General features: G+C 38.4%; 1 protein-coding gene across 3 annotated transcripts in view; it reads right to left on the reverse strand.

Annotated features, from left to right (window-relative positions):
- Nucleotides 1-15043, reverse strand: part of PDE10A (phosphodiesterase 10A) — a 572670-nt gene that overhangs the window by 65028 nt on the left and 492599 nt on the right. For all 3 annotated transcript variants that reach the window (XM_037895130.2, XM_043543191.1, XM_043543192.1), the window contains exons 6-7: nt 2922-3062; nt 476-631 (exon numbers count right to left, since the gene is read on the reverse strand). In XM_037895130.2, coding sequence (XP_037751058.1) covers nt 476-631; nt 2922-3062 — 297 coding nt within the window. The remainder of the gene's footprint in view (nt 1-475; nt 632-2921; nt 3063-15043) is intronic.

Here is a 15043-nt window from a genome sequence, read left to right on the forward strand (position 1 = left end):
TACCCATATTGCAAAATATAGCTTTACCGAAAGGTTTAAATTGAGCTCTGTGTAACTTGGTAATGTCCTTTTAAACAGAAGCAATTTCATTCTGTAACACTAGTTCATGTACTTGTAATAGCCTAAGCTTTCATTGATCCACCCTTCCATTAAGGTGCTGACAACATCTATTATTTTAAAATTCATAATCAATAAACAATTGATAACAACATGCTTTCAATTATTCCCACAAGATGGAACAAAACAATTAGAAAATGTTGTGTGTATGAAATGAATCTTTACCACTTCCCACTCAGAATACCAATGAGAATCAACCAGCCTTATAAGGCCCACTCTCCAAGTACATAACTCAATTACAAAAAATATCAAAACAAAATGAGGAAAAAAAAGGAGAAGTCTGGAGTCAGAAGTAGCTGGCACCATCTTGAAGGGGGAAATTTAAAAAGAAAACCAGCTACAGAATTTTAGGCCTTACCTCCTGGTGACTGAGATGGAAGGCTTCTTTGCCCCAATGCCGATAAAGCTCCAGGATACCAATCAAATCACCAATTGCAGTGACAATCGGTAAACAAAGAACAGATTGGATACGAGTCCCTGATTCCAGTCCAGTACCTTTGGGAAATCGTTCATCCTAAAAAGTGCAAGCAATGTTTCATCAAATGTAAATATTATAACATTAATATAAAAAATAAATCAACATTTCTCTCTCGGCTGGCTGAACCACTTAGCACAAACAGCTACACCCTTCACGTTCAAGAACTCAATCAGAAATGTCTCTCCATGGTTATTTTACAAATATAAATGACCTTATCCAAAGTTAGAGTGAGTTATGGTATCAGATGCAAGCTTTGTATTTATTTTTAAAGTACATCTCTTTTAACCTCACTCTCAGCAGAAATAGTACTTTATTGCTGAGACTAGTCTGTACAATGGCAGAAAGAAAACTAAATACACTGGCAACTGTGCTGTGTCTACACTACTGTGGTAAGTCAACCTAAGTTACTCTATTTCAGCTATGTGAATAATGTAGCTGGAGTTGACGTAGCTTAGGTAGACTTACTGCAGTGTCTACACCGTACTGGATCAACAGGCGAGCACTCTTCACTAGACCCGCTAAATGGACCCCATGTGCATCGATTGCAGCAGCGTCGATCCCGCAGTAGTGTAGACGTAGCCTCTGAATTGAATTGCAGCAACTCAAACCACAGGGTTACCAAGCAGGCAATAGCCTCTGCGGGAGTAAGTAATCAAAGCCTGAGGCACTCACCGGTGCCAAAGGCCCCATGGAGACACAAATCTGCACTAACAATTCCCAAACTATCCCAATACTGAGGACAAAAGTTACACCTATGCAAGACAGAAAGGCTCTTCCCCATATCCTATTGTGCTTTACCACCCATCCTTACTATACCTGTTCTCAAACTTGGGCAAAAATTACAGGAAAGAATGTCATGACGAGGAAATGCTACCACAAAGGGATCCAGTCTATCAAGTTGTGCCATTAATAAGATATGCCCCAGGCTTTACAGATCAAATGCCCCAGGAAAGGGAACTTATCATGAATAGGAAAATTGCCCATAAGCTATTTTTTACTGGGGTTGTAACTAATCTCGAGGTGTAACTGTGGGCCCACACTCTTGAGCACTAACTCTTTAATCCTCTACTCTCAACAGATGATCCCTGCAGTGTGCTCCAGGGAAAGGAGAACACCCCTCCTAGCTTGGCCAATCTGCTGTAGTGGAAAAAAATGCCTTCCTCACCCCAAATAAGGTGATCATTTTCCCTTTGAGCATGACAGTGAGGGTCAATCTGAATGTAACCCATGGCCTGAAAGCAATCGTCGCTCAAACCAATGGTAAATAGTCCCTCCCTCAGGCAACCCCAAAGGAAGGAGAATGTGAAGAACTTCAGACTGTCAGGAAGCAACATAACAGGAGGATCCTACTTCCACTGGCAGACTCTTTTAGTGCCTGCTTGCATGGAGAGGGATCTGGCAAGTCAGTGTACAAGGGCCTGCTGCTTCCCCTTGTTGAAACACTCCCAAAGCCTCTGGAACCCATTCATCCTGGTCAATAACCACCTTGTAGAAAAGCAAACAAGAATAAGAGGTCTGGGAGGAGAGGAAAACAGGCCAGGTGGAAGCAGCCCTTGCATTTTTCCCAAATCCAACCCACAGGACACTGTAACACTGCTCACTCTCTGCTGAGATGGAGAGCCTGAATTCTAGAAGAACACAGACTACGCTGAAAAGATTTCTTCTGAGATGAAGGTGAATGACTCGGCACATATGGATATGCACAATCTTTGCAAATAAAGATCTATAAAGAGAAAAGCTGCCATGCTATACTGGTGCTCTGGTGAGAGTGTAAACCGGAAGATATTATTCATACATTTTCCCCCGCAAAAACTCTAGAATTTGATTATGAATATGAAAGATACATATATAAAACATTAAGGTATTCACTGAAAACTACTGAGAAAATTTTCAAGTAATGCAGTCAAGTAGTGTCATGTATTAAATCAAAATTTGGTTGACTATGTGCAAGTTAATAGAGTGTCAGTCACTAGCATTTGGGCTTGGCATACTGCCTGTTCTGAGGGCTAGGAAGGGAATTTTGGTTGATCATGCTTTTTTCTCCCATGGATTTTTAGTGCACAGTAGTGTTATTTCCCTTCTCTGGCAGAAAAAAAGTTATTTTTAAAAAAATGTATAACTTTGTAAAAGTTAAAAAAAAATTATACAGGGATGAGTTTTTATTAAACCAATCCAGACATAGAGAATTCATGCTTCTGGTCAGACACTACAAGTAGCAATGTAAATTATTTACTGTATGAATAATCCAGTTTACATTTCAACAATAATACATTTTTTGGGGAAAAAAAAGATGCATGCATCTCTTTAAAAAGAGAAAGTAATTTACCCCCAGAATGTCTTCTACTAACAAAGTTTTTCTATATTTGGCTACATATGCAGATATTGTGGTGCCAAGTGCAATGGGCCCTGCAGGAATGAGCTGTGGTTGTCCTTCCTTAGCTCCCGGAGGTGTGAACACACAGAGGCTCTAACCAGAAGAAGAAAGAAAATGCCATTAGAAAGTTGGATTGTATTTGCACTGTAATTTGTGTTATTATGCACTGTACAATAAATAATAAGAAGAATTAAAGGATAAATTAAAATAATTTAGGTAGATCCATTTTGAGCTGATGCAATGAAACTGAGGTGGACTGATGGACTCAGCTTCATTCTGTCAACAACTGCATCAAGAGATTATAGCAAATTCAGCCCTGGCTTAAGTGGATACACCTATTGTAGTCAATATCCGCTGTGCTCACTTACATCAGAGATAGATTCTGCCCTTTTGAATACATTATGTATGGTATATAGAACTCCAGAGCAGTAAGTGACAAGATAACAGAAAACTACTCTTTTGTCAAGGATACATTTACTTCCATCTTTTCACAGAAAAGTTTTAACAAACATGGATAACTCCAAGTTCTTGTTTCTCTTTCCTGTTACTTCCCCACCTCTATCTCCATGGTCAGGTGGCTTTGGCCCTGAACCTGCAATTGTATCCAGGCAGATAGACATCTGAACCCATGTGAAGCACAACTGACGACAGAGGGCCTCTGAGCAAGTGTGAAAGTGTCCCCCTGCATGCATTCTGTTTTGCTGCCTTTGCACCCAAGATCAATCCGAGCTGATTATGTTGCTGAAGACTCAGAAGTAGTTATGACAACTTTCACTTTATGAAAGCCTTCCTCAAAACAATGACTTTTTTTTTTTAATAAAGCTGAAGTATAAACCAAGGTAGCATTAGTAAAGTAAATTAGGCCAGCACAGGAAAAAGCTGCTGGCTAAATGGATCCAACTGCAGCATCAAGGCCTAAGAGAGACTAAACTAGAGCATCTATTTTTTCCTCTTATTAAAATCAAACATTAAATTACAAATAATAAATAGATTGAACACAACCACTAGAATACACAGGGGCTAACCTGCCAGCCCTCCGGGTGCCCATCTCCCATTGGGAGTCTAGGAGAGTTGTGTTCACAAGGATTTTAGGATCAACTATATACTGCAAGGAACAATCCCATGCTGGAAGGAAAATGGAATAGATGATCAAAATCTTCCATTTCATGAGTCTATAGAAGTAGTTATGGCTTTCTGTAAGGTATTTATTGCTAGATGAATGGAACAAGTAACCCAGCCTGCCACGAATCAAAGTAGCGCCATTACCTTCAATGAGGAACTAGTCCATAGTTTCAGTACTATTTGCCTGTTTGTTACTGCAATGACAGTGCTGTTTGAGTTACTGTTTTTTGCTGGGTTTCAGAGTAGCAGCCGTGTTAGTCTGTATTCGCAAAAATAAAAGGAGTACTTGTGGCACCTTAGAGACTAACAAATTTATTTGAGCATAAGATTTCGTGAGCTACAGCTCCCTTCATCGGATGCATTCAGTGGAAAATACAGTGGAGAGATTTATATACATAGAGAACATGAAACAATGGGTGTTACAATACACACTGTAACGAGAGTGATCACTTAAGGTGAGCTATTAACAGCAGGAGAGCAGGGGGCGGGGAGAGAACCTTTTGTAGTGATTATCAAGGTGGGCCATTTCCAGCAGTTGACAAGAATGTCTGAGGAACAGTGGGGGGTGGGGGTGGGGGAAATAAACATGGGGAAATAGTTTTACTTTGTGTAATGACCCATCCACTTCCAGTCTTTATTCAAGCCTAAATTAATTGTATCCAGTTTGCAAATTAATTCCAATTCAGCAGTCTCTCGTTGGAGTCTGTTTTTGAAGTTTTTTGTTGAAGAATTGCCACTTTTAGGTCTGTAATCGAGTGACCAAAGAGACTGAAGTGTTCTCCGACTGGTTTTTGAATGTTATCACCTTCAGCCCCCAACTAAAACCTCTCCAATGCATCATCAAGGATCTACAACCTATCCTGAAGGACGACCCATCACTCTCACAGATCTTGGGAGACAGGCCACTCCTTGCTTACAGACAGCCCCCCAACCTGAAGCAAATACTCACCAGCAACCACACACCACACAACAAAAACACTAACCCAGGAACCTATCCTTGCAACAAAGCCCGTTGCCAACTGTATCCACATATCTATTCAGGGGACACCATCATAGGGCCTAATCACATCAGCCACACTATCAGAGGCTCGTTCACCTGCACATCTACCAATGTGATATATGCCATCATGTGCCAGCAATGCCCCTCTGCCATGTACACTGGCCAAACTGGACAGTCTCTACGTAAAAGAATAAATGGACACAAATCAGATGTCAAGAATTATAACATTCAAAAACCAGTCGGAGAACACTTCAATCTCTTTGGTCACTTGATTACAGACCTAAAAGTTGCAATTCTTCAACAAAAAAGACTTCAAAAACAGACTCCAACGAGAGACTGCTGAATTGGAATTAATTTGCAAACAGGATACAATTAATTTAGGCTTGAATAGAGACTGGGAGTGGATGGGTCATTACACAAAGTAAAACTATTTTCCCGTGTTTATTTCCCCCCCCCCACACACACGGTTCCTCAGACATTCTTGTCAACTGCTGGAAATGGGCACCTTGATTATCACTGCAAAAGGTTCCCCTTCTCCACCCCCATGCTTGTAATAGCTCACCTTAAGTGATCACTCTCGTTACAGTGTGTATGGTAACACCCACTGTTTCATGTTCTCTATGTATATAAATCTCCCCACTGTATTTTCCACTGAATGCATCCAATGAAGTGAGCTGTAGCCCACGAAAGCTTATGCTCAAATAAATTTGTTAGTCTCTAAGGTGCCACAAGTACTCCTTTTCTTTTTGTTTTTTCCTGGTTACTGCTTCAGATCTATTTGGCTTTCTTCTCTAGCCAGCTGACACTGTACTAGTTGTAAGATCTGAAGGATCGCTCAGTCACTTAAAAGCATCTGACAGGCTGCCACTGGTGGCTGAAATACTGTGAGAATCACGCATATCATCAAGAAAATTAGCTAAAATGTTGATTAATGGGTTAAATAATTATTTAAGTTGTATTTCTAGAAAGCAGGACTGTTCTACTTAATTTACTCTTTGCTTGTTAGTAAAAATAAATCCACAAAGATACTGTTCTCTACTGTCAGAATGTTCTCTTCTCTTCCCTGCTCCTAACCAGTTCCCCTTTAAAATAATTTCGTTTTACTTCTCAAATAATCAGACATCCAAAGTTGAATGGCAAAACAATAAAGCAACATGTTAGTGATTGTCAGTATAACAGTCATATAAGATTATTAAATGCACAGGAAGCAGAATGATATTTCAAACCTTAATTGGAATCCTGGCTCTATTGAAATTAATAGCAAAACATCCATTGACTTCAAGGGGCCAGGAATTCCTGCCCTTATTTTTATCTACTTTCGGTAATTATGTGGCCCCAGGTACCATAGTATCTGAGTGCCTCACAATTTTTATCTTCACAACCACCCCCAGTGAGTTAGGGCAGTACTATCATACACATTCTACAAATGGGGAACAGAGACACAGAGCGGCTCAGTGACTTGCCCAGTCACACAAAAAGACTGTGGCAGAGCACGGAATCAAATTCTGGCTTCCAAGTCTGAAGCCTAGTGCTCTAGCCACTCCATCGTCCTTTTTTTTTTACATTCTTTACATTAATAAAACCCAAAGCACTTTTTGAAGAGACTCTTTTTAAATAGGCAAGGGGTGGCTTGTTACTAGTTTGGTGCTGAAATCTTTAGTCCAAATGGTTTGATTTGTTTCAACAGCAAAATTAAATAAAACTGAACCAATAATAATACGCAGAATTTCCATACAGTAAGTAACAATAATGATAAATAGTATTATGACTTTTGGTACGAAATAGACAGGAGATACGCTAAGGATGAAAGCTCTTTATTCATGCAAATGTCCCTACTAATAAAAATTATGGAAACAGAAATCAGCAAATATATAATATTTAGGGAAAAATTTCTCCAAACTGAATGTACTGCAAGCTTTTTCATTAGGCATCAGAAAGTCTTAATTGTCCAGACACATATGCAATCATATGATTGCACGATTAATTTTACCATCAGATGCTGTGTTCATTAAGTCTATTATAGGGATTAAATTCCCCAAGCTTCAAATACTATCACAGACATTATTTTTAAAGATAATTAATATTAATGAATTTTGTCTATATCCTAGGTATATCAAACCTAAAGCTTCCTTTGCCAACAGTGGAAAGCGATACTGCATGTACTCTTCTGCTATGAGAGAATCAAACTGTTCAGAACAGAGCACCACCTTGAAAGCCAGAACAAAAATACCACCTTCTTTCTGAGGCCCTTTTATTTTCCTAAAATGGTTTCAGTTTGGGTATAAGGTTGAATCAGGGGATTGGCAGTAATTTTGTTATTTGAATATTACAGTGCCGTAAATATGAATGACCCTTTGTAGCCAAAGCAGCAGCAAATCCCAGTAGATTTTATAATCTCAGGACCTGATCCTGGAAACACTACCAGACACAGGGCTTACCACCATGAGTAGTCCCATCCAACTGATTCCTCATTTGGTAGCTTCTTGTGTTATATCTGATTGTTGTTTGTTTCACAGCACCCAAACTGTGCGAAGTGTGTTATTAAAACACCAAAAAGACAGGTCCCTATCCTGAAGAGTTCACAATCTAAGTGGGGTACAAAACACAAAGACAAGGAGCAGCAAGGGCCAGGAGGACAACGGGTACAAATACAGAATCATGAACTGACTTTGGTGGTCTTAATGCATCTTGTGGATTTTTTCATGTATTAAATGTTTTGTCAGTTGAGGGTTTCGACTATGCAAAGGGGGACAAAGAAATGGTTGGGAAGGTGAGAAGAATGGTCAAGCCAGAGGAGCAGAAGGGCGTGCAGAACTCAAGCAGAGGAGGAGGAAGGAATGAAAACTGAGAAGGGGATTGGATCAGAGGATATAGAAACTTTCACCTGTCTCTGGGTGGACGTGATAAAAGTAAATGCCATCTGCTTGCAGTGGCCTACACTGAATTAGATGGTAGTCCTGTGTCCAGATCACATAAATACCACTAGAACACTTGTTGACCGTGTTAGAAGAGAGGTTAAGGGCTTGTCACTGCAGAGACTTTGTACAGGGCAAGCCAGGCTATGAATCTACAGTGCACTAGCCTGCCATGCACTAAAAGTTCCATAGTGCGCTTTGACCTACTGTTTCTAACTTTTAGCTCTCATGACAGTTACAGTATCAGAGTGACATCAAAAGTTACTGAAATCCTGCATCCTGTTACGAATAGTGGTATGTCCAATCACACTATGGAACTTTTAATTCACAGTAGCAGGGTCCTCATGGCCACATAGTACATGGCAGCCTTGTAGGCTGTAGATACATATCCCAACTTGCCGTTCACTAGATCTCTGAATAGATATGCCTTTAGTACAGAATGGGCCTGGATGCTGTGCTCCCTCTAGATCAAGACTGAGGTACCTTGATGGAGGTAGTGAGGAGAAACTGTATCTCTTTTGTAGATACAGATCTTCAGTAACTCGTGATATCAGTCTGATACTGTCACACCGATGGGAACCAAATTATCTTAAAAATTAAAAAAAAAAAAAAGAATGAATAAATAAATAAATAGTCCTTTAGCTCTGATAGATTCCACCATGGTGTATTCCATACTACTTACGTGATCTGAAGAAACAACACTTCTTTGGACAGGAAAGTGCTAGTGACCATGCACAAGACAACCATTTTCTTCTGCTGCACCTAGTAGAGGCAGGTGCAATACTGAGGTTTGGTGCTCATTCACTTAAGTCTAATCTGAGACATTATGCTCTGAATCCATATAAATTCACAACTTCTTTTTAAGTTTTGCCTTTTGAAGGGACAAGGGAACTGTTCAAGTCAGATTCTTTGCTATACAAGCGTAGTTTCTTATATGTAGTGAGAAAGAAAATTTAAGAATCCAGCAGAAATCTACCTTTCAATATAATGGATAAACCCATAAAAGTCTGCAAAAGACGGCCAGAATAGAAAAGCATTTTTATTCTGCTTTCAATTACATTCTTATAATCTAATGGAATGCATATACATTATTATATTCAACTGGGAATTTTATGTTTACATGGCTACTTGCCTTTCATGAGACTTAAAACTTAATCCGAGTTTGATGTTATTAAGCTTATTTCAATAAAAGCAAGAAGAATATATTATGCAACAGACGCAAAGTAGGGGTCTTGGGATCTGAATAGAAATGAATCATCTTAATAAAACTCAAGAAACCACCACACACAGAAAATGCAGTTCACCCCCCCCCCCGATTTGTTTTTAAAAAATCAAATAAGCTAATCAACCTACATGCACATTTCTTTCTTTCTAAATTTTGTTTTTGTTAATTTGTACACTTCTAGGGGAAAGGAGGGCTGAAGATTTAGACAAACGTAAGACTATGATTATTGGTATGCGTATTAATAGTATTATTTGTTTAGCACTGAGAGTGTGCTTGAGATTGTACAGTATCCAAAAATGCAGATGTTCCATGAAACACACAAAGATGGGAGTAAGAATGATGTAATATGACATGTGGGAATATGAATGAAAATTACATTAAATTAACAGGACACTGACAAGCCAAGATGACCTCTTGCAGACTTAAAAGCTAACAGTTCGTTTCAAAACAATCTCCTGAACCCCACCCTTAAAAATGTATCTGGTCCCCCAAGATGACAGCTGAACATATGTGAAACTCAGTTCAGCAAAGCAATGGTATCGCTATTTTTTTAAGTTATTAGTTAGATGTATTAAACGGGCTCTTCCACATAAGTCCAGGGGCATGTCCAACTCCGAATATAAAAACCATACACACAAATCTGTCTCTTCTCAGAGGCAACCCCACCCTCCTTTCCTCCCCCAAAAACCCAACAAAGCAAAGCAGAACAAACAAAAATCTCATAACAAAGGATGTTCCATCCCATTCATGGGCCTTCCACTGTGTCCTCAAGGCCAGTAAACTGAGATATCTCTATTTATGGGTAAACATTAAAAGGATGGGAGAATCAGTTTGATTTTGAAACGCTGGAAACTTGCTTGAAATTCCAATCCTGTACAAACTAGCACTGTCCTAGAGAGCAAGAGCTCCCTCCATCCCACTCAACAGGCCTCTGCTCTTCCCTATCTTGATCTGTTATTCTCTCTTCCAGAGGCAGCAACAAAACCTCTTCACTCAGGTAGGACAGTGGCAAAGACTGACAGACCGTTATCCCCCCTTCTTTCAGCAAGGTCTGTTTGGTGACCGACTTCTTCCTCCATTAACTGTGGTTAGTTAGTGGGACCCAAGACTCTCACTGTTGACCCTAGTGCTGAGGCCCCCAGAGTGTACTGGAAACTCCCTTCTCTGTCAGAACTAAAAAGTTAGGAGATTTGCAACCAAAGAGGCGAAGTATTTTTCTACAAAGTTCCCTCTTGTGTCAGTTTTTTAGACTTACGTTAGCGTTTACTGTCCATTAACAAAAACAAAAAAATCTCATGAATCTTGGTTGAAAGGTGTTATTGTGCATAAATAGTGATCACTTTTCAAACTCAAATAGCTCAGTCATTCTCATTTATGAATTCTGAAGTATTTCAGTGTACCAGGATTCATATTAAGCATTAAAGGCCTGTACAATTTTAGTTGATAAAGAAATACATTTTTAGTTACAGGACTGTAAAAAAGAATCTACAGCCACACTACCCCCTACCTTTGCTCCTGCTGTTATTGTTTGGTTGGTTGCATTTTTTGCTATGCGGTGATGGTTTTTTATTTTGTTTTGCTGCCTATAAATTAACATTGACCAAACCAATTTAAACCAAGTTTATCACTATAATAATTTTTTAAAACAGCATGCTAAATTTTGGCCTCAAATCTCCACTGGTCAAATTCTGAGTCTCACAAAATAAGAGTTGCTAAAAAGAAACCCTAACAACTTTCACTGGAGGTTAAAAAAAATAACACAACTGCCACTCAACTTCTTATGTACTCTACATATACACAACCTCTACTATAATATCATCACCATGACACTAATATATTAACAAATTTTATGGTTTACCATAATGAGGAGTGATGCATGTTATAATGAATTTTGGAAGAATTTCATCAACTAGACAATATTCTCAGGTACTTGTTACTTTAGCAAAGCTGAACATTTGTTGGATATTTTAAGTGTGATTTTAGTGTTTGATCGAAGTGCTAGATTGGGAACCCCTGAGACCAAAGCCCTCTGTTTATCAACAGAAATGATACAGCATGAGCAGCAGTAGTCTAAGTTTCCCCACACTGTGCTACCAATGTTCCTCAACCATCTTCTGGAAGATCCACTTCTAAGGCTAAGGGATTTCCCGAGCTCAGTCAGTCATTGGCCTTTCAGATGAGGCTGATAACAAAGGAGCCAATTCATGCCAGCTCTTATTGTGGTTGCTGTGCTGTAGCCATTGGGAACCTGGTAAATCACCAAATGCATTTTACATAAGCAGTCATCAGATGATAAAAAGTTTCCTTGGGCTGCATTTGAACTGGACACCTGTTTCATTAACAACTAGTGAGCCATTCAGTTGCTCTTTTTCTTTTTTAAAAAATATTCCTGCTCAGTTAAGCAATACCAGTAACAAACAGATTTTTAGAACACTTCAGATTTTTATTTCACAAAGACAGAAGACAGATTTTGCTGTTAGAATGAGTTTAGGGTTAAAGTAAGTACACACGTTATAAAGCATTCCACCATTAACAATTTGTTTGGTTTTTTTTATTACAGGGGATGTGATCTTGCCCCTACTTCATTCACAGAGAGTTTTGCAGCTCATTTCACTGGAAGAAAGAATGGGCCCAGAAAATGCTGAATGGAAAACTATTTAACATCCAATTGACATTAAATGGACACATCAGTGCTAAATTATTGTTGTATACTTTGGTGCCTAGAAAAGACATTTCCATTCAAGAGAATTCTATATTAAGCAAGTTGATATTAAGTGAGCTTAAGTATATCTGCATCTCACATTCTCTTCCATTTGGTAGCAGAGGCAGGGTGGTTTGTTTTGTTTGTTTTTTGTTGAAGGACATGGCAGCCCAACATATAAGAGCATATCCAAACTCTTGTACAATAAAAATTCTTGGCAAATATATATCAAGGACTGTGCCTTAAAATCATATTCTTAAATGAACAAAACTAAGCCCAATAGAAATGACGACCGATACAACAAACCAAATCAACAGAAAAGTATCCCCAGCAGAAAAGGTTGGAATTGTAAAATGCCCAAGTTGAAGAACCAGCCAGATGCTATAGCTCTAAAATCTTCCACAGTTAAAGCCAACTGTACCCTGTGTTTGAACACAATTGCCAGCAATCCCACTGCTATGAGAAGTTGGCCGGGGGAAAAGAACAAACAATAACTTCTTACATTTTTACAGAAACATTGATAACTCATGATTTATCTGAAGAGCTCTGCATTTTTCTATTACACAGTATTAAGTATGCTGGGAAAACAGATATAAATGTTAGAAAACTAAAGCAAAGACAACATATTTGTACATTGTAAAACAATTTGTAACGTAGCTGATAATTTTGGGGGCCTGTGATAAACTAATCACTTAAGGACTGTGAAGCTGAATGATGGGAGTGCTAAATTATCATAATTAAAAGTCGTGCTAAAATTCCAAACTAGTTGGTATATTTTTTGAGTGAGTTTGTTTGTTTTTAAGATGGGGGCTACCATTTCTAAATGCATTTAATTGCTGAAGACTTTGCTATTGGGCAGTGCATTCTACACTGACAAATATGAAAGAAGCAAAGATTTTTCTCTATATATATATACACAAAGGATGCATAATGGCAGAAGTAATTTTAGTAATTTTGGGACCTACCAACTTGAGACACCTTAAAGTGATTGATTTTCAGAGAATGGGTGCTCTGTTCTTTCACAAAAATCAGTGGCCTTTAAGCTGTCTCCATTTGGCCATCCAAAAACAGAGACAACTATAATCACTAGTCATTACTCCAGGGTTCTTAATATCTACTATCTTCCCTTCTACATAAAAGCACTAGATGGCGCTGCATATCTAGCTAGAACAATAATTTCTACATACTGTAGGAATTCTAGAATAATAGCTCTATTACATTCACCCTGAAGCACAGAGTATGTGCACATATTTGTGGCCTCTGACAAGTCTCTTTACAATAAAGCTGTTGTGAATCACCATCTGAAGGGAGGATGATTGATTTGGCATAGCAATTTACAGCATCAGGAAATAGACAATGCTCACAATATAAGGTAGAAACTAATGTAAGCATCTTGCTATTACATTTCAAAAACTAAATGGGTCCAAACCTGCATATCCTTATTCACATGAGTATAGTATTATAACTAACCAATGAGGAATTACTCACAGGAATAAAAACTACATGAGTGAGAAAGCATTTGCAGGAACTGCTCATATATTAATACATAAATATTGTAGTTGTGACACAAAACAAAAAGTTTTGGGAACATTCACATACGTAGGCCACAAACTAGAAGCATGTACTTAAGTCCATCCCTATTTAATATAGTACTTAGGAACATGCGTAAATCCCACTGCAATCAACAGGACTTAATTAAGTCATTCAAGTTAAGCACATGATTAAATGCTATGCTCAATTAAGACCATAACTGCTAAAGTTTTGAACTGTATGTAATTCCCTGTTTTGGGTAATAAAACAGAGGGAACAAAATAGGATAAAAGTCTTTTCTCTGAGAGTTGAGAAACATTACTGTTTGCTTACAAGGCTGTTCCAGTCTCAAAGGTAAACACAATTAGTTGGTATTTTCAAATATGTGTTAGTGCCCTTAAGACCAAAGTGTCTTATTTATAATTGTGCCAGCCTATCAGACAAACTTTTAAGTAGACCATTGCACAGGCTAGTTAGGACAGGGGCACAGGGTATGTGTGCGCGGGAGGGGGGTAAACAGGACACAAAAAGCCCTTTACACTCTTTCAGGCAAGAGTGTAGGAGGCAGCAGAATCTTGGTGCTTGCACTTCCTGAGCACATCGCGAAGGGAGTGTTAGCACTGCCAGCAGTTCTAGACAATCCAATGCCCATGTCCCCTTTAGCATCTGCTAGAGGCTGCTGGTTTGTGTGAAAAAGCACAGTGAACACTTTAAACAGATGTAGCAGCTGCCACCTCAGAGATCCTACTCCAGGGATCTTGGGGGCAATCTACTTGCCTCTTTTCTCAGCAGGAAACTGCTGCAGGTACATTGCATTACCACACAACTCCTACATACCTTTATAGAAAAGTCCTGTAGAATTTAATAGGGATAAAACCAAAAAGGTTATACAGAAATTACTCTGAAAACCTATGGAATTTTATTAGGAGTGAAAACTACTTAACATATATTTTAACAATCTTATGAAATTCAAGAGCAAGGATATAATTTCCTATTCAACTCCGTCAGATGGTTAAAACACTTACAGAAAGATATCTTGTTCTGTTAAATTATATAGGACTTTTCTCCATTAGTGAGATACCTCTTTAGAAGCCAGTGTGACACCTGTATTATGCACAAAGCAGAATACAGCAGACAGACTAATTCAGAGCTTTCTTTTGAATTAATCAAATGTGCATTAATTTTTTTTAAAAAAGCACATTCATTTCACCATATTCAAATACAATTTTCAAATACAGAAAGGGCTATCCATACTAAAACCAAGAGAGTGGAAAGCATTTATGACTAATTCATTAAAGCCAATTTTAAAACTGCAATGACAAGGCTGTTTCCCTGTTCCTTCAAAGAAATTTTAAAAAAAGGACAAACATCTTCCATGATATGAAGTAATCACTTGTTGGGTCTCACTTTGTAAACCTAGATTCTAAAGTATCTGAAATGAGAAAACTTTCTTCTGTGCTATGTATAAATTAATGCATTAGAGAAATGGTCGGAAGTAAATAGGATGAAATTCAATGAGGACAAATTAAAAGTACTCCATTTAGGAAGGAACAATCAGTTGCACATATACAAAATGGAAAA

This window comes from Chelonia mydas, chromosome 3 (genome assembly GCF_015237465.2).
Source record: "Chelonia mydas isolate rCheMyd1 chromosome 3, rCheMyd1.pri.v2, whole genome shotgun sequence".
Classification (NCBI taxonomy): Eukaryota; Metazoa; Chordata; order Testudines; family Cheloniidae; genus Chelonia; species Chelonia mydas.